We start from the raw sequence: 20,250 nt of genomic DNA, 5'->3' as shown, positions 1-20,250 counted from the left end.
AGCAACTTTGCAGATGATACAAAACTGGGAGGAATGGCTGATACACCAGAGGGTTGTGCTGCCATTCAGAGCATCCTCAGCATGCTGGAGAAACGGGCTGACAAGGACCTCATGCACTTCAACAAAGGGAAATGCAGATCCTGCTCCCTGGGAGGAATGACCTGAGGCACCAGGACATGCTGGTGGCTGACTGGCTGGAGAGCAGATTTGCAGAAAAGGCTCTGGGGGTCTTGGTGGACACCAAGCTGACCATGAGCCAGCAATGTGCCCTTGCAGCAAAGAAGACCAGCAGCCTCCTGGGCTGTGTTAGGAAGAAAGATGTCAGCAGGTCGAGGGAGGTGATCATTCTCTCTGCTCAGCCATGGTGAGGCCACAGGCGGAGTTCTGTGTCTGGGCTTGCTCCCCAGCAGAAGAAGGGCATGAACTTACTGGCATGAATCAAGTGAAGGGCCATGAAGATGATTAAGGATTTGGAGCATCTTTCATAAGAGAGCCTGAGAGAACTGGACCGTTCAGCCTGGAGGACAGCAGGTTCAAGGGTGATCGTACCAATGCATAAAAATACACATTGGAAGGTGTAATGAAGGCAGAGCCAGATTCTTCTCAGTGGTGTCCGGTCAAAGGACAAGACAGAGTGGACACAAATGGAATTAACTGTAAATTCTGTTTAATCAAAGGAAGCACTATTTTTTTACTGTGAGGATGGTCAGACACTGGAGCAGGCTACTCAAGTTATGGAGTCTCTGCCCTTGAAGTCTCTTGAACCTGACTGGACATGGCCTGGAGCAATCTGTGGTAGCTGTCCTGCTTTGAGCAGGGCAGTTCGACTGGACAGTCCCAAGAGGTCCCTTCCCACCTCTATCACCTCATGATTCTGGAAGTCAGAGGTGTTTCAGAATAGGATGTTCATTCAGACATCTCTGCTAATTAGACAACGGATTAATTGTTACGTGTGACAGGGCACATATTTCATCCTGAGCTTTTGTGGATTGACACGTCACATCCAAAATTAGTGACGCTTCTGAAGATCACTACATATTTGTATTTATACAAGCATATACATTGGTTCCATTATGATAACACCATTTTAAGAAATGATTGAAGGTAAAATAGGGAATTGACTTTCTAAGTCTGCACTGTAACTTTACTGCACTTTTTTTTTTCTTTCTGGACACACTGCCACAACATCATATATACCTGGATCTATAATGCTGGGCTGTGAAGTAACAGTGTTGTAGCAGCTTGCTTTAACTAATTTGTAATTAGTTCTGTGTTAATAACTTTTCTAGACATGCAGCTTGTTTTCTCAGGCAGCTCTTTTCTGTTACTTTACCTGTTGGGTTAAAGCTGTAACTTAGTTACAAGCTGAGGCACAGACCAGCTGTTTATCATGGTTTAGAGGGATTTATACTCACAGCTTAATTAATGGTGAGGATTTCTTAGTGCCAGTTTTGTCTACAGCCCCCTGATTAACTGCCTTCTAGATAGCCAGAGAAAACTGTCTCAGGGATTTCATACTTCACTAAAGCGAAGGGAAAAATAACTCAAAATCTGGCGTATTCGTTACATAGGAATGGTGGATAACTATGACCATATTAATAAAAAATTATAGTTCTCTGCCTTGAAAAGTCATTTAGATTTTGAGACAGCTGTTTTATTTAAAACATCCATGCACCCAGATGCAGAACTCAGAGCAAAGAGAGAATTATCACTGTAATCTGCAGAAGAGTTTCTAAGGTTTCATGTACTTTATGGGAGGGTTGTGGACCATCTTCACTGTAAATCATTATGGCTAAATAGACATAGTATCTTGCCCTGTTGAATTTCAGTGTCAGGAAAGATTTCAGCCGTGTGTTTTGTTCTGTGTTGACGTGTAGCCTGTTGGAAGAAGCTGTTAAATAAATGTTATGACTCCCAGTTTAACTGCAGGGGGATTTTTAAACATATTTTTCTATCGAGGTACACAGACCATGAGAGTTTAGATTTGCTGTTTGGGAAGCTGCTGTGGACATCAGGTGCTTCAGTGCCATCAATCAGCAATGGTCTGCCAGAAAATATCAGCACTTCTTTTCATAGTTACCTGTTGTATTTATTCTATCTCCCAAGTAAATTAAAAAATTAAGATGTGGGAAGAAAGTTCTAAAAGCTTTTCTGAGCTGGTGGTTGCTTACTGCAGAAGCACAACTACCATTGAAAAAGAAAGGTGCGTAGAAAGTTGCTGCAGACTTCCTTCTCTTGTACTTAAGAATTATCACTAGTATGTGTAGGCAATTAATGTGTTTTATCAGCAACTTAATTAGTTTTGTGACTTTCAATTCAAAAGATATGCTTTAAATAATAACATTTATTTATTTATGCGTACTTTTTAAAAGAAGCAGAATTATTGAACTACAGCATTTACAGTCAAATGTGACATAATTAGGCACAACAGATTCAGTAAATCTTAATATTCCAACTCCCCAAATAACACATTTGTAGGCCTGCCAGTTGGGCTGTGTTAGTTTCCTGAAACTGAGCAAGGTGCATGGGAAAGGGCTGTCTGCTTTATTTTTATTTATTGTTAATATTTTTTTCTAAGGAGCGGGAACAAACTTCTAACCTTGTTGGGCTGCTCTTTCAAACTAATGATGTTCCAGCATTTGAGTCCTTCAAATTCAAGCTATGGCTGGATCTAGTTCAAAGAAAAGCAGTGATGTTGGATGCATTTGTCTGGTCCGTAGCCTGACATATGGGATGTGTTAAACTGAGGTCTAAGTGCAATGATGATATCACCAGCACAGTGCAATAATATCAATGTCAGACGCATGGACTAGTGAGTTGCTGAATTTTGGATGTGAGCAGTGGCTCACGTCCCTGTATTTTGTTAACCCTTTTTTAAAAGAAGTGACGTTTTGCTGATGTAGATTTATATTGCCCTTGTGCTTCGGCTCAGCTGTGGTGCTGTCAATCACTGTGGAGGACTGACTTTTCTCTGTCATTCATGCTTTATTCACAAGGTATTTTTCAGTCGCTTCTGTCATCAAGATTCTTGCCTTTTGTGCTTTGTTACCCTGTGAACGAGTCTTCCATTCATACTGTATTATTACTGACCTCTATTTGAACTTTTTCTCTCCTTCCACGTATATTATTCAACTTTTCCACTGTGACAGGGAGTAAGAAAGGAAACAACATATTGCAGACTCAAAAAGAATTATAGTCTTAACTTCTTCTAGCAGAAGTAGTGTGTGTTTTGGCTCTTGAATGTAAGAATGGAGTTTCATACCAAGAGGAGTCAAAATATCAAATGTGTTTCTGCAAAAAGTATCATAACTGCGTGCCAGTTGAACTGGTTCTTTTAAGGCATTGAGTCCTCCCATGTGGCAATGCCTATATTGCTACTTCTCCCTTTGCCTTTCAAAGAACTTTCAAAGAGCAGTAGTATTAACTCCAAGAGTCTGAGCTACTACTCTAGTCTAAAAATCGTAGTTTTGTATTTGTGTCTTGGTAATGCTTGCAGTTATTTGGGTCGAACTTCTGTATTCTAACATTGCTCACTGAATGCATGTGTGAAAGAACAAGAGCAGGTTGAAAATGCAGTCACAGATAGGAGCTCAGTGTTCGTAGGGGTGCTCAGTGTCCATAGAGGAGCTCAGCGTTTCCAGAAGCCACATTCCCGGCTCAGTTCCGTGCATCCCCCGCACTGCCAGAGCCCACTGCAGTCCTGGCTCCGCACTCCATTCCCTTCAATAGGACATCTCTAGGGTCCAATAACTCTCCCTCTATCCCAGAAAGTTCTAGCTGGATTTTTTTCTCAGCATTGCATTGATTGGCTTCACTCTCAGCCAAACTCTGACACGGGTCTTGGTAGTACTTTAGCACTTGAGCAGAAGTGCAAGCAATTGCATCACCTTTAGTGTCTGGGGGCTTGAGAGATGATATGACTGTTGGCACTACTAAAGCAGGTTTTTGTGCAAATATCTTGTTCTAATACGTCACTGGTAGCGTTTAGTTGTATGCTGGTGTCTTTGGAGGTGAAATTCTGTGCCCATGCCTTCATTGGTGACATGCAGAAAGCAGCAGACCAGGCCCCTTTCTCCTCAGTTAGCTTCATGGCAGAGTGGCAAGTTCCTTCTGCCAAATAGTGCTAGAAAGGTTGTACATTTTTAACAGAAAGTCCATTAATTTTTTGCTTTCTCCCCGTCAAACTCCTCCACTAGGTGGATGCACTGAAGACAGTTGCTGCTGTAAAATATAGAAGCTCTTTTTCTGGCTTTAGGGTGTTTGGAGTTCTGTCATTTTTCTCAAACCTAAAAATTGCAGGTTCTGTTGTTTGTTGTGAATTGCATCACTTGAGGTAGAATAATGCTATCTATATAATGTTAGGAAACATTATACAAATTTAGGTAACTCGTCTCCTCCCTACTGTCCCGCTCTTGGAACTGGTGAGTATTGTAGAATTCGGAGGGCAGAAGCACCTTCTTTCTCATAACTGTTTTCTTGATAACCAAGGAAAAGGGAAATATGTGCAACCTAATCATAGCATTGAAGCTTGTAGTAGACTAAAACACTGAGTGTTAGATGCTACATAGAATTACATGCTGTCATCCTCCTTTAAGAAATGTTTGTGAGAAAATTTCCTATTGAAGTTATCTTTAGATAATTGACATGTTCAGAATTGTCCTCAAACCCTATAGGAATTCATGACCATGTATGGTTGTATGGAAAGACTATTGAAAAGGAGATTTGCTAGAACTCACAATGGAAACTGGCTAATCTCTGTGGGGTGCGTAAATTATTTCTACACACTGTGTCTTTTAAATTAACTTTATAAACTAGGATGATATGGTTTTTTTATTCCTAACAGGTTTTAAAGATTTCTATACAGCATGTTATTCTGTTTAATATCTCACTGTTGTTTATTCCATTTTAGGGAACTATCTACAATTCTATTAAGTACAACAAGGAGAAAACATAAGCAAATAGTGGGTGTACAGAAGTAACAAAACCTAGATGTTTTATGCAGAAAAGATTCAACAAGTATCTCCTATCTACGAAGAACGAATCAAATTTTCCCATTCTGTGACAATGCAGTACAGTCTTGGATCAAACCACACATGTTATTTTAACAAAAAAATAATTGAATGATACTATTTGCACTGATCTGATGATGTGAAAATAAAATATTGAAAGGAATGCCGTTATTGTTTTCTTTATTCTTTGGATTTTTCTGCACTGGATGGATTTACTAAAACCAATGAAAGGTTTTATTCACAAAGCCATCAGTATAGGATTAAAGAAGCCTTACAGGCAAAACTTGTTGATATGAAACAATTAAGATCTAAGGTACTAACTGGGTTTCATAGCAAGCATAAGATTTTAGAAGTAGAAAAGAGAAATGCAGCTACATAAATCCTGTTATCCTCATTGGGCTACATGATTAAGCTGCTGGGATCATACTGAAAAGGTACATCTGTGCTGCAGTACAGCTGCTTGGATGTGAATCAGGGGGCCAGTTCTGTCATTCTTACTGGTGTCGAGTAATGTTTTACTTTACCAATAGTACTTTTGAAGCTGAAGAAACCAATTGTGGCCAGTATGGGATGGCACAATTGAAACACATGTTAATGGAAGACAAATACTGCAAGTAATGCAGCCTGATTAACAGGAAGTTTATTTGGCAAAGATATTTAAAACATGAATTTTGCCATGACCAGTAAGTTCCTATTAAATCACAAAATAGATTCCAGTCCCCCTGAAATCAAGAGAAGCTTTCCTGTTGACTTCAGTTATACAAAGATTTGGACCTGCTTTGGATTTATCTTCCAATTTAAGATCCTTTTTTTCTGATGCTTACTAAACGTTCCCCAGTGTTTATACATTAAAATGTGTTGCCAATTCAAATAGCGTTGTCTTGTACTGTAAAAACTGAAATAAAATATTTGTTTTGGCACGTTTGTAAGTGGAATTTTTGTCATGTGTTTAGAACTTACTCTACACTGCTAGCTGCACGTAGGAAATGTTCCCGGCTCTTCTGAAAACATTTTTAGTGCACGTTTAAGACATTAACTGTAACTTTATGGATTGGATTTCTTGCTCAGTGGATTTACACTACAGTATGAATCTAACTCTTAATTGTTACTAATTGTTTGAAGTCTTTCTTCAGATTGTTTATGCCTGTGACACCGTTTTGTGTTTAATGAAAAGTTTGTCATTAATAATATGGTGCTAAAGTTTTAAATTGTTGTGTGCTCTATTCCCTCTCTGAACAGGAGAGCTGCTTGTGAGCTAATGCAGGCACCTTTTTCATTATTTCTCACTGAATTACTTCTATTCGCTGAGCATCTCTGCTCAAGATCAGTTTATTTCTAGCAATGTACTTGGTGATTCCTGTTAGTACCACCTTATGTGTTGGTGTTCTTTATCACCTAATTTATGCACTGGATCCTGAAAACATTAATGATAAGAGTTGGTCTGCAGCTTACTTCACTAACCTGCAGATTTTTACTGTGTTCAGGGACATGATTTGCATCTCTAAATGCTCTGTGATGCATGATACCCTTTCTGCCAACACGCTTTACTTTTGACTTTCCTACTTCCATCTCTATTCTGTAGTCAATCTGGTGCAGAGTTTGCTACTTTTATATTTCAAACCAAAGCTCTTGTTTAGTGTACCTGTGTAACATCACTCATTTGTTTTCCTTCCCTACAGTATGAATCCACCATTGCAGCAACCTTACTTTTACAGCCACGCTGCCACCTCTGTGGGATGTGGCAATTCTGCCTGAGGTTACGGAAACCTCCTCCTCTCTCTTACTTGCCTTCCTGTCATCTTCTCAAACTGAATGTGGCACTTTTGCTTAGGCAAAAGGAAAGAATCAGTGTCCCTGAAAACCTTCTTGTCTGCTTACCTTGTGATTTGTGTCTAATCTCTGCTCCCATTTCCTCTGATTTGCCCACTGGTTAGCTAAACCTTAGAGACTACTAATATGCACCCCTGCTAATTCTTATCAGGTCTTCTCTGTTGCTATTTTAATGCTTTTTTTTTATTGTTGGGTGCTTTTCTGTAGATCTGTAAGACTATATCTTCACATGATGCTAGTTCTCATAGAGACTAAGAATTTGAATTTGAGGTTTTGCATTTTACCTTTGCTGTATTGAGTGCCTCCTATTTAGAGTTAATTCAGCATATTGAATTGACCTTCAGTTTTACTCTTGACTCCCAGGGTGAGATTCACTTCTGACTTTAGAAGTCTGCAATGGCAACTAAAGAAATTTTTCTACAGAGTTGTTGAGATGTATAGAAACACCTGCTTTTCTATGTTGGCTATAAAAGGGTTCTTGGCAACTGTTTTGGATGTCTACATCTTTAGACGGCGCTCTCTGCGCTGTCTTCCTCTAAGGTTATGTGCTATGAACTGTACACTGTGTATATATATTCTTGAGAATGAAAATGAACTACTGGCTTGATTGTGTTATATGATAGTTAATTTTTTCTTTCTGAAGTATTGTATTTTTAGAAGCAGCATCTCTTTTTAATGGATCTCCCAACAGTAATTTTGAACAGCTTAATGAAAGAACTGAAGGAGATAATGGCCAGACTGTTCCATTACTGCATTTAGAACAAATGTCTAGATATTTTGCTTATTTCTCACTTTGCCTATGAAACAAATCTTTAAGTATTAAGCTTAGTGGGAGGACGAAGGTATACATTTATTGAGTTACAATTCTAGTGTTGAATTAACAATATTATTTCCATTTTAATGATTTACAGAAAGCCTGTTTACCTGTAAAACTCCAGCAATCGCAGATATTGTGATACTGGTAGATGGTTCTTGGAGTATTGGCAGATTCAATTTCAGACTCGTTCGACTGTTCCTGGAAAACCTGGTTTCCGCTTTCAATGTAGGATCTGAGAAAACAAGAGTAGGTAAGGTGCCGTATTTCTTCTTAACATTTTTACGTTGCTACAGAAATATTATGGTTTCAAGGTAATTAACAACTTAATGCTGCTTATTTCGCAAGATTCATCCTCACCTGGAACTAGCACTTCTATCATAAGAGTAATGCTGCTAGAATGTTTGTAGCATTAATTCCTCGTAGTTTACTGTCATACTCACCTTAAGTAAACTCTAATGCAATGTCAGTGGAAAAGAAAAAACAGCGGCAACAGTTTTACTGGCTTCAGTCAGCATTAAATCAACCTCCTGCAGTTCAATTTCCAGAGGAAGGATGTACCAAAACTGACTCAAATGTTGTATTTCTGTGCTGCTGCTTAAATTTTACTCTGTTTGAAAGCATGTCAAAAAAATGGTTCTTTTTCAAAAAGCAATTTTTTCAAATCTTACTAAACTCTGAAAAAATTTGTGTACTCCTTCTCATTTACTTCTCTCAGCACTTGAAAGTCTTTGAAAATACATTGAGGAGCTACCACTAAGAAAAACTCTATACTATTTTTTGCCATCAAGCAATGCAGTATTTCTAGTATGGCAGCAAAGCTACTTATGGTAAGCTTACTACGGTAAGCTGCTGGTAACCAAATATGTAAAGTGTAGATACTTGTAAAAAAATCCTTTATTGTCTAATGTACTACCTTAATCTCTGGTTCTTTAGGTCTTGCACAGTACAGTGGCGATCCGCGAATTGAATGGCATTTGAATGCCTATGGCACAAAAGATGCTGTTTTGGATGCAGTCCGTAATCTCCCATATAAGGGAGGGAATACGTTAACAGGTACAGTGTATGTTTTAGCTTTTGCCTTTTGCTAAAAAACATATTCTGTTGCACAGGCTGAGAAGTTTTAGTGCTTATTATGAAGGTTAAAAAATTTAGAGCTTTTGCATCGTGCTCATGGCTTTATCCAATGTCAGTGAAGTCTTTTCTGAAGTGCTTGTCTCATTGGCCTCACTGGGAATCGTTTTGATCAGAACAAGGTCTTGTAAAACAAAATGTAAATGAACTTTCTGTGCTGGAGCTAAAGTCTTCTGCCTTCTACAAAGAAGATGCAAAATCCATTCATAATGTTCATGCACAGAGCTTTATTCTGGGGAAAGAAAGGATGTTGGTTAGTATCTGACAACTGGCAATAGTAACTTTTTAGATGATCGCCCAGGGCTTTTGGGTTTCCATTGACCTTTTAGTAGTTAGAGCACTGAAGCCCCAGAAAACACTTAGTGATGGATAAATGGGGGGCACCTCTCAACTTGTGAATACAACTCCATCAAAGCAGCAGTTAGTAATGCTGGCTGTCCTGCCGGAGAATGATATTTCCAAGGATCCAGATATGGCTTTAAGTAAATTGCTGCCTTCTTTCTTATGTATGTATGTATGTATGTCTGTATGTATTTATTTCCTTTCCTTCTCTGTTGGGGAGGGAAGGGGAGAAAGTGATAAATTCTCCTTCTCTTCTGCAACAGCCTTTATTTTGATGGATGGAAAGATTCCAGTGGGGCGAAAGACAGAAGGACTGTAGTGTGATTCTAGGAGTGAGATTACTGCAAGGCAGCAAGTAGTAAACTATCACAATTATTTTTTATGCGCGTTAGAAGAAGGTGAGTTAGGAACCTGTGCTGTGGGAGACTTCAGAGAGTTTTCAGATGGGATCTCATTGAGTTGTGTAAGTTTGCCCTGAGGAGTTGTTCTTGTTCCTTCCCTTCAAATAATCATCAATTATTAAAATCAGATTATCTCTAAGCTTTATTTAAGCTTCTCTTCAGCTTGCAAATTGGAAAGAAAAATGAAATTAAAGTAAGATTTTATGTAGTATTGGGATTTATTAAGCTATCCAGAGCATGTGCTTTCATATAAGCAATGTAGGTAGAAGGAGAGGGGACTTCCTATGGTAATTTTGTAGAGGAAGAAAGAAAAGACTATGGGTTCACAGGATGATCAATTTAGGTTTCCATAGCCAGTTTAAAATACATTGATCGACCAAAAGGCTTCTAAAGAGGAATGTTACCTTCTTTGTAGGTTAGGTCACTTGTTAGAATTTAATCTTGCAGTAAATAAACTCTTCTTTTATACTTATTCTTCAATAAAATGTTTATTGTGATTTTTAAATTGAATGGAAAGACAAATACTTTGATATTAGCAAAATGAATGGATATTTTCCTCCATTTGAAGTATTTTAAAATGTTCCCTTTTTTAGGTCTTGCCTTAACTTATATTTTGGAAAACAGTTTTAAGCCTGAAGCAGGTGCAAGACCTGGAGTATCTAAAATTGGTATACTGATCACTGATGGGAAGTCCCAAGATGATGTTATCCCTCCTGCTAAAAACCTACGAGATGCTGGCATTGAGCTATTTGCTATTGGTGTGTATTCTGCCATATCCATATGTTGTATCCTATTATACTCTGATTTGTTTGTATCTGGTGTTGTCTATATTAAGGACATGTTCTTTTCTGTCTATGTCCAGTAAGTATCATCCTTAATTTAAATCTTCTTCAATATGTTCTCCAATTCATTGCTGCTGTACCTGGAGTTCAGTAGTTTACATGGATGCTACATTATCAAGAGACAACTAAAAAAATGCCAGTTACGCTGACAGAAATTAACATCCTGAAGTAACATCTTAGTGACAGAGCAATCTGTAGCTGGTTATTAAAACAAACAGAAATAATTAAATTTTTAGTAGATTTTTATCAAACCCTCTGCATACAAGATTTTTCCTTTTTCACTGCAAATATTTTCATTATTATTCTTTCCAATGAAAGGTGTAAAGAATGCAGATATAAATGAACTCAAAGAAATTGCCTCTGAACCTGACAGCACACACGTCTACAACGTTGCTGACTTTAACTTCATGCATACCATCGTGGAAGGTCTTACCAGAACCGTGTGCTCACGAGTAGAGGAACAGGAAAAGGAAATCAAAGGTGAATAAGAAACAAGATCTAATGTAACTTAATATGAACTTAGAGCTACAAATCCTGATCCAAATACCTGCAGTTCTACGCTGGCTTCTGACACTTGACTCGTGCTGTATATTCTTTTGCTTACAAGAAAGTGCCTTGCCAGGGATGTTATCTTCCTTGGTATGATGTTCTATTCTTGCTTTGATATCTGAACTTTTACTCTCTGTCTTTGATAGTGGTAAATATTATGGTATTTGGTAGTACCAAAAATACAGTAATATGTATTTTTTCTTCTGTAACTATTTCCAAGTGGCGGGTAAGGAAAAAATTTTTGTAATACACAGGTTTGGGAATAAATTACTTTAACAGCTGCACATGGAATTGGTACATTTGTGCTGTGCTTTCCATCTCTTAACTTACTGTTTTTATTGTCTCATAAGTTTCCAAAATTTTCAACTATTAAGATTTCTGTGTCCCTTCATGATGATGGATTTTTTCTCTTCCTTATTTCATCCACAAAAAGTATATTTCAGAGCATAAGGAAAGATGGTGCTGAAGAAAATAGTTCTTACATAAAAAAGCCTTCTGTGACTTCAGTATTTTTTTGCTTTCCTAAACAAAAGAAATGGCCACGAAAACCGGTTGCAATTTGCCAGACAGTCCTCTCTGAGGAAATTATTTCTGAAAAGCTTCAGCGTATTTTGTTTGTATTGCTTGGTTTGTGATTCTGTAATACCACAGAAGAGCTGAGTGATTTTTCAATAAGTCTGTAATATGTATCGGTAAGGAAGGCCGTCTTTCACACATATTTCTACCTGTGCAATGAAAAAGAGTGTATCATTAGGGCTTCATTGTATTTTTTTTTTCTCTTTTTATTCACCTGGAAACTGGAAGAAATACAGAATATTAGCTATGTCTTGCAGAGGGAATAAGCAGTCAGTTGGGAAATTGAGAGGGAGAGGATGGGAAAACCATAGAGAGATGAGACATCTTTGTGGAAAGGAATGGTTGCCAGAGAAGATGAGCATCCACTGCAGCGCTTCAGTCTGCTGACAGGCAGGGTATCAGTTTCCACCCTGCGGAGGAGCACAGGAGATCACAGCTGCATATGGACTTGGGTGTTTTTCATGACTGGGAGGAAGGCAACCAGAAAAAAAAAAAAGGCAACACAAACAAACAAAAACCACCACCAAAATAAAACAAAACCCACAAAAACCCAAACAAACCAAAACCCAAAACCAACCAACCAAAAAACAGAATGAACGGCTTGAATGAGTGACGGGAGAAAGGACAGGAAGGCTTAGTTTTGTATTTATGTCTCTTTCATGTAGAGGTTTATGAAAGACCATGAAGGCTTAGTCCCAGTTAAAACGCCCTGTGCAGTACTCATTAATAGTTCTGTGTTTCCTCTGAAAATTACTTAAATAAATGCGCAGTAGCCAATTATTTGATTTTCTGATGAGGAGTGCTCTCTGGAGCTTCAGTGAATACAACAAACCAAATAATTATTTGCAAGTGGAAATTTAAAAAAAAAATTGTATTGCCTCTAACCTAGGAACAATTGTTGCTTCACTTGGGGCTCCTTCGGATTTGGTCACATCGGAGGTCACAGCTCGAGGATTCCGGGTGAGCTGGACCCATGCACCAGGCAAGGTGGAAAAATACAGGGTTGTGTACTACCCTACTCGAGGAGGACAACCAGAAGAGGTAAGAGGAAGAGAAACTTCCCAGAATCTTTTAATACAACAGCAAGAACTAATCAGACAGAAAATCTGTGGTCTTATTTAAATCTACTGTGAAATTCCCTATATGGGCTCTGAAACCCACTACAGAAAGGGGAGATGATCTCATTAGATGGTGGCGGAGGTTAGGTAGTAGCCAGCCTGCTTTTCTGTCATGTAATTAAAAGTAAATATACTATAACAATGTGCATTTTTATGGGGCAGGGTGGACTGTCTGTATTTTTGCTTAGACATATGGTTACTTTAACCAGCTCTATAGACATCCCCTGCACCGTTGTGTTCACAAGAACAGAAGAGGTAAGAGCTGATGTGAATCCAGATATTCAGTTCTAAGAAAAAATAATTAATAAAAGAAAGATGATACGGGTGTATATTTTGGGATGTCTATAGCTGATCACTGAAAATTTAGAGAGAAGTGTTTGTTTGAATAGCACTTAGGCATTTTGGAGGTGGGAAAAAATGTGGTAAAACAAGCTTTTGGCTTCAGCTGACACAAAATTGAAGGGAAAGACAGAAGAGCAAAAGGATTTAACTAAATATATATTTTTATTTCTTTTTATACTAGAAAATTGTTTAGCATGGATATGTATTAATGTCAATTTGAAGTACTGTGTGTGTACATATATAGTACTAAAGGAATATTTATGATGTAGTAATTTTATCAAAAAGTGCCCAATATACACTCAAAGTGTATTTCATACACTTTATTTATCTAAGCAATTCTGTTATAAATGGCTGCTTATATCAGTTAAACGCGTTTCATTATGTATACGCTTACTGTTCTTTTTTCAGGCACCTTACTGTACATAAAGGTAGCATAAGCAAATTTGATTTATGAATTGAACTTTAGTACACTGATTCTTAGATGTCAGTGTAAAAATTGCCTGAGAGATGGATTGATTTGATGTTGATATGCTTTGCTTCATGCATATTTAGTTGAATTTTCTTCTTAACAGGTTGTGGTAGATGGAAGCTCATCAACAGCAGTTCTGAAAAACCTGATGTCTTTAACTGAATACCAAATAGCTGTATTTGCTGTATACTCAAATGCTGCTAGTGAGGGCCTCCGTGGGACTGAAACTACACGTAAGTATACTTGTCATGTTCATTATGGATTTGACTGTCTGCATTTAATCACGATGTGTCAGCAGTAGTCTTTGTAAAAAAGAAATGCAGAAATGGGTCTTATTTCAATTTAGCTTCTTTTAATGCATTTTGCCTTAAATTAATTTCTGTTTGAATTCATTCTGGGCTAAGTTCCTAAGTCCAAATGCTCTGTCCAAATTTATACATTGAGAGAAGTTTTATCTCTGGGCTGAACTTTGAAGTCAATCTTATTGAACGCTAAATTAGAACATTCCTACACTTTGGGTGTGGAGCCAAGCTTTATAAATTAGGTGTATGGCTGAAGTTGATCTCGTGAGTGGAGGATTTGGTGGGACCAGAAATACCTGCACAGGATTCTCATCAGTGCCAAAGATTTCAAGGTAACTTCTGTAAGTTCCTTTCTCAATGATTCAGTTTTTTTCTGTCTGTAAAATGGTGACTTGGGATATTGTTAGAACAAATATTTACAGTTTTGGAAACTATGCTAGTACCTGAGATAATATGCAGCTATTGATCATATAATTTTTATACATTTATATACAAAATACAGTTACTCTTTTAGTAAATATCACAGATATTAGGAATGGCAGTAAAGAGTAACTTTTTAGTTCTCACTAGGAGCCAGGAAGTCAGTATATGATGTATCAATAGCTGATACCTGCTGGAAAAGCAACACAGATCGCTCAAGCAATCTAGAAAATTTCTAGTGCTTTGACAATGTGATTGAGGAGCCCAGCAAGAAGAGCTGCTGTGCCATAGCTGATACTTAAAAACAAGGAAGAACTGAGGGAGGATTGCAAAGTAGCCTTGGCTGCAGTGACCATGAGATGGTGGTATTCAGGAGTCTAAGAGGAGGGAGGAGTGCAAAAAGCAGGTCCACAGCTCTGGATTTCAGGATAGCAGTCTTCAGTTTCTTCAAAGACATGCTTGGAAGAATCCCAAGGGATATGACCCTGAAGAGAAGAGGGATCCAGAAGAGCAGCTTGATACCCAAAGATCACATCTTACAAACTCAAGAAATGTCCATACTGACAAGTAGCGAATTAAGCAAAAGTGACAGGAGACCAGCATGGCCAAGCAAGGAACTCCTAACAGAATTCAGAGATAAAAAGGAAGTATATAAGAGATGGAAGAAGAGGCAGATGACCCAGGAGAAGCATAGAATTGCTGTCTGATCTTGCAGGGATAAGTTTAGGAAAGCCAAGGCCAATCTGTAGCAGAATCTGGCAAGAGATGTGAAGAGCAACAAGCACAGTAACAGTAAGTGCATGAACAGTAAAAGGAAGACTGAGGAAAACATGAGCCCACCCCTGAATGGGACAGAGGACCGGGTGACAAATGAAGTAGAAAACACTGATGTACTCAGTGCCTTCTTTGACTCGACGTTTATGGGTTAAAATTACCTTTAGAAATCCCAGGCTGCTGAGATCAGTGGGAAGGTCTGGAGAAAAGAGGATTTACCCTCATTTGAGGAGTACCAGTATAGAGAGTGCTTAAGCAAACTGGGCACACATAAATTCATGGAATGGGATGGCCTGTACCTGTGGGTGCTGAGGGACCTGGCTTATGTCAGCTTATGTCACTGCCCTGGTGAGACCACATCCGCCATGGTGAGACCACATCTGGAATATTATGTCCAGTTCTGGGCCCCTCAGTTCAAGAAGGACAGAGAACTGCTGGAGAGGGTCCAGCGTAGGGCAACAAAGATAATTAAGGGAGTGGGGCATCTCCCTTATGAGGAAAGGCTGAGGGAGCTGGGTCTCTCTAGTTTGGAGGAGAGGAGACTGAGGGGTGACCTTATTAATGTTTGTAAATGTATAAAGGGTGAGTGCCACGAGGATGGAGCCAGGGTCTTCTCATTGGCAAACAATGATAGGACAAGGGATAATGGGATCAAGCTGGAACACAAGAGGTTCCACTTAAATTTGAGAAAAAACTTCTTCTCAGTGAGGGTGACAGACACTGGAACAGGCTGCCCAGGGGGGTTGTGGAGTCTTCTTCTCTGGAGACATTCAAAACCCACCTGGACATGTTCCTGTGCGACTTCACCTAGGCGTTCCTGCTCCAGCAGGGGGATAGGACTAGATGATCTTTTGAGGTCCCTTCCAATCCCAAACATACTGTGATACTGTGATGTCATTGTGAGGACAGTCTTGATTATCCTTGATAGGCCATGGGAGAAGTTCCTGAATACTGGAAGAAAGCAAATGTCAGTCCTTTGTGAAGCAGGATCTGGGGAAGTACAGTCTGCTTCATTGTCACCTCAATCCCTGGGAAGGTGATGGAGCAACTAATCCTTGAGAGCCTTTTCCAAACAGATGAAGGACAAGGAAGTGATTTGAATTAGTTAGCATGGATATATGAAGGGGAAAACGTTCGACCTCACGCAGTTCATCAAAGGGAAGCACTAAGCCCTGCCTCTGGGGAGGGATAACCCTGTGCGTCGGTACACACAGAGGGTTGACCATCTGGAAGGCAGCTCTGCAGGGAAGGACCTGGGGGTCTTGGTAAACAAGCTGACTGTGAAACGGATATTCAGCCTTGTCACAAAGAAGGCCAAGAGCCTCCTGGGTTGCACTAGGAAAGGATTGCCAGCAGGTTGAGGGAGGTAATTCTTGTTCTCTGCTCAGCAGTGATGAGGCCATACATGGATGCTTGGTCCTGTGCTGGGCTTCTCAGCACTAGAGAGATGTGGACTTATTGGAGTGAGTCCAGCGAAAAGCTGCAAAGATGATTAAGGGCTTGGAGCATCTTTCATTACAGGGGAGACTGAGACAGCCATGGCTATTCAGCCTGGAAGAGAAAAGGCTCAAGGTGATCTTATTGATGTGTAAAAATCCCAGATGGGAGGGAATAAAGAAGAGGGAGCCAGACTCTTCTCAGTGGTGCCCACTGACAGGACAAGAGTCAATGGGCACAAACTAAAGAAATGTGCCATCTGAACAGAAGAAAACATGATTTTATTGCGATGGTGGTCAAACATGGGAGTAAGTTTTCCAGAGAAGTTGTGGAGTCTTCATCTCTGGAGATATTTAAAACCCAATTGGACATACTTCCGAGCAACCTGCCCTAGCAGACCATGCCTGAACAGGGAAGTTAGACTAGACGATCTCAAGAGGTGTCTCTCATCCTCATCCTCGATGGTTCTTTGATTCTGTGTCAGTGCTAATCTTCCAGTCTGAAAAGAAAATAAAACAGGATCATATAAAATTATTTGAGACTTCTGTTTTTGTCTCAGTCTCCTAAAATGTCATTTCCAGCCATGCTATATCCCATAACATGCTGTTAGGATCTGTTTAATTTATTGAGGCGGAGAGAACAGTCACATATTGAGCCAAGAGGATTGTTTCATATTGCACCTGGCATTCCTTTGAAGTAACCTAGTCAAGTTCTGACGGAGCCTAGCCCTGCTGGCTTTGTGAGACCTGATCAGATCACACCCCAGAGTCATGCAGCATCAAGCATTTTATAGAGCTGTCTCTGCTAGTGTGTTGGAAGTAACAGCCTGACGTTTGCAAGTATTAATCACTCCACATGATAAAATACCTGCAGTTTCAAAGTATTTTTTACTATCCTAATGAACAACTATGGAAAATCGTAGTTTACATTCCTGCCTTAGTGTGAGATACTGACAGATTAAAATAGCCACCAATCACATTTGTCCATATCAAACATGGAAAATAGCTTACAGGTATGTGAAATTTAAATAGATGCATTCCATATGCATAGCATACAGATAATTAGAAAGGATTCTGATTTAATAATCACTTATAGCTTGAAATAAATATGAAATGCATTCATATTTTAATTTGCTGCAATGATATTTTTACCGGTTTTATTTTCTTCCGGTTGCTTTTCCAGTAGGTTTAATTTGTCTCTATGTTACCAGAGTCTTAGAATACTCCAGTAACTGTCCAAGACGCAAATCAGCATTATCTACTGGATATTTATATCTGACATTCTGAACTCTTCACCTTAAAATTCCAGTGGAAAACACTAGTAGTTTAATTTCCAGTCACCTCATTGTTAATTATTACTTACATTGCTAGAGTATCTATGAGTTCCTCTGGAGAGTTTAAATAAGAGTCATAAGTTAGAGGATACCTTTCTCGTAGATTTTTTAAAATAAAAATAAGGATGTGATTTTCTGTGAAAAGGACACATGATGGATATTCTCTCTGTGATCCTGAGGCAGTTTGAATAGGAGTGAAACAATGTGGTAGGAAGTGCCTTTAGAATATCTCAACATGTAGTTTCTTTCTGTAGGTATCAGAGGTCTGAGGGGAGCTCTGACAAGAGACTGAAGTACGTTGGAAAATGTTTATGAGTAGTTTCTCCCTGTAATTAGAGGATGTGTCGGAATTCAGGGGGGTATAAGTCAGCACATCAACAAGGAGTTAAATAGGATGGAAGTAGGCTGAGAAAGGTTTGGAAGTGAAGATAGATGGGAAACCTGGAAGTAGAAACGTAGAGAGAGGCCTGGGTTGAAGTTTCGCCCATGTTTACAGACCTGAACAACAGGCTGAGTGAACAGCTTTAATGAACAAGAAAGGATGAGGCTGATGTGTTTTTATATGGGAAGTTAAGAGCTCTGTTAGAGCTTGTTGAATGTACCGTAATAGGATCATTGACATGATAGGATAGTTTGGGTTGGAAGGGACTTTCAAAGGTGATCTAGTCCAACCCCCCTGCAATGAGCAGGGACATCTGCAACCAGATCAGGTTGCTCAGAGCCCCTTCCAGCCTGGCCTTGAATGTCTCCATCTACCACCTTTCTGGGCAACCTGGGCCAGTGTTTCACCACCCTCATTGTAAAAAATTTCCTCCTCATGTCTAGCCTGAATCTCTCCTCCTTTAGTTTAAAACCATTACTCCTTGTCCTGTCTTAACAGGCCCTGCTAAAAAGTCTGCCCACATTGCTTTCATAGGTCCCTTTTAAGTAGGGAAAGGCCACAATAAGGTCTCCCCAGAGCCTTCTTTTCTCTAGGCTGAACAACCCCAACTCTCTCAGCCTGTCCTCACAGCAGAGCTGTTCCAGCCCTCTGATCATCTTGGTGGCCTCCTCTGGCCCCTGTCCAACAGGTCCATGTCTGTCCTGTGCTGAGCGCTACAGAGCTGGATGCAGGACTCCAGGTGGCATCTCACCAGAGTGGAGTAGATATATAATAGATATATTACTCACTGGAGATGTCAGCTAGACAGGGTGCAGTTTTTGTTTGGACAAGGAGATTAGGGAATCTCAATGAATTATTAGCATTGTAATTAGAATTGGTTGCTGAAAATCTGTGTTTACACATGAGATTCTTTAGAAACATGAAAAGCAGAGCTTTGTAGAGGCTTAACATCCAGCCTATTACAGTCTTTCAGAGCTCCTAATAGGAAAGTTTTGATATAAATTAACAGTTGCCTTCTGCTTTTTCAGACCCTTTGAGTCATTTTAAGGACTATTCTCAGTGTAGAAGTTCCAAAGGAGGAGCCAAAGTTCCTTGTTGTGGTTTAACACCAGCCACAACTAAGACCATGCAGCCACATGCTCATCTTCCCCTCCTGCAAAGTAGAATGGGGGAGGGAATTGAAAGGGAAGGGAGAAACTTGCAGGTTGAGATAAGAACAGTGTAATAGGACAGCAAAGGAAGGTAGAATAATAGTAATAATATATACACAATAAGTGATGAACAAGGCAATTGCTCACCACCTGGTGACCAATACTTAGCCCATGCCCAAGCAGCAATCTGAAACACTAGTCCCATACAGCTGATCCTGGAAGATCAAAGACCTGGGCAGCAGTTCACACTTAACCATGATCACACCAAACAACTGGTCCTGGAAAAAAAGAGAGTGAGCCAGAAAAACTGGCTCCAGCTATTTACAGAGCATGATGCTAATGGTGGGGCATATCTCATTGTCCATCCTGAGTGCCAGTCTGGGTGCTGTCCTGTGCACTTGCAGCTCGGAAGTTGAGTGAGTCCTTGGTCTCCTTGGCAAAAGCCAAAACATAAGCGAGTCCTCACATTCTTTTAATAATAACTCCAAAACACAGCCTAGCTGCTGGAAATAAAAAAATAAACTCTGTCCAAGGGAAGTTCAGTGTGTTATCACCTTATTCTCATACTCAATCCAAAACAAAAGACTGTGGTAACTACTGAAAAGAGAAGTTTTTAACAACTATGAAGAAAATTAACTTGATCCAAGCAAAACCTGTACACAATCCCATGTATCTCTCCAGTGACTGCATATTTTGGTGAGATCCATCAAGGATGTAACAGCAGTAGGAGAGGCCTTGAGATGTTATTCAGCTAGAAAAAGAGCGAGGACAACCAGAGAAGTGCAAAAAGCTGCTTTAAAGAGTTACAGAAATACAAAGCAATATTCAGAAATCCAAATTGGTGCTATTTTCTGGTATCAGTGACTTAAATTCACAAATAAACCTAATAATGTTTGGATTTCACTCAGCCTGTTTAGTTGTACTCAACAGGTTAGAATCCACCATGATTTGCAGTAGATGATCTTGCCAACATTTGCATAATCCCACTGATACAAACCTGAGAGCCAGTTTGGACAGTCCAGGCC

General features: G+C 39.4%; 1 protein-coding gene across 1 annotated transcript in view; it reads left to right on the top strand.

Annotated features, from left to right (window-relative positions):
- Positions 1-20,250, top strand: part of COL14A1 (collagen type XIV alpha 1 chain) — a gene marked incomplete at both ends in the record, with an annotated part of 121,080 nt that overhangs the window by 25,136 nt on the left and 75,694 nt on the right. The window contains 6 exons of the mRNA XM_080339632.1: positions 7,751-7,906; positions 8,590-8,709; positions 10,124-10,288; positions 10,691-10,852; positions 12,387-12,538; positions 13,530-13,659. Of these exons, the coding sequence (XP_080195758.1) occupies positions 7,751-7,906; positions 8,590-8,709; positions 10,124-10,288; positions 10,691-10,852; positions 12,387-12,538; positions 13,530-13,659 (885 nt within the window). The remainder of the gene's footprint in view (positions 1-7,750; positions 7,907-8,589; positions 8,710-10,123; positions 10,289-10,690; positions 10,853-12,386; positions 12,539-13,529; positions 13,660-20,250) is intronic.

The sequence above is a fragment of the Nesoenas mayeri genome (genome assembly GCF_963082525.1).
Source record: "Nesoenas mayeri genome assembly, chromosome: 2".
NCBI classification, from domain to species: Eukaryota; Metazoa; Chordata; class Aves; order Columbiformes; family Columbidae; genus Nesoenas; species Nesoenas mayeri.
This window is presented reverse-complemented; position numbering and strand designations above follow the sequence as displayed.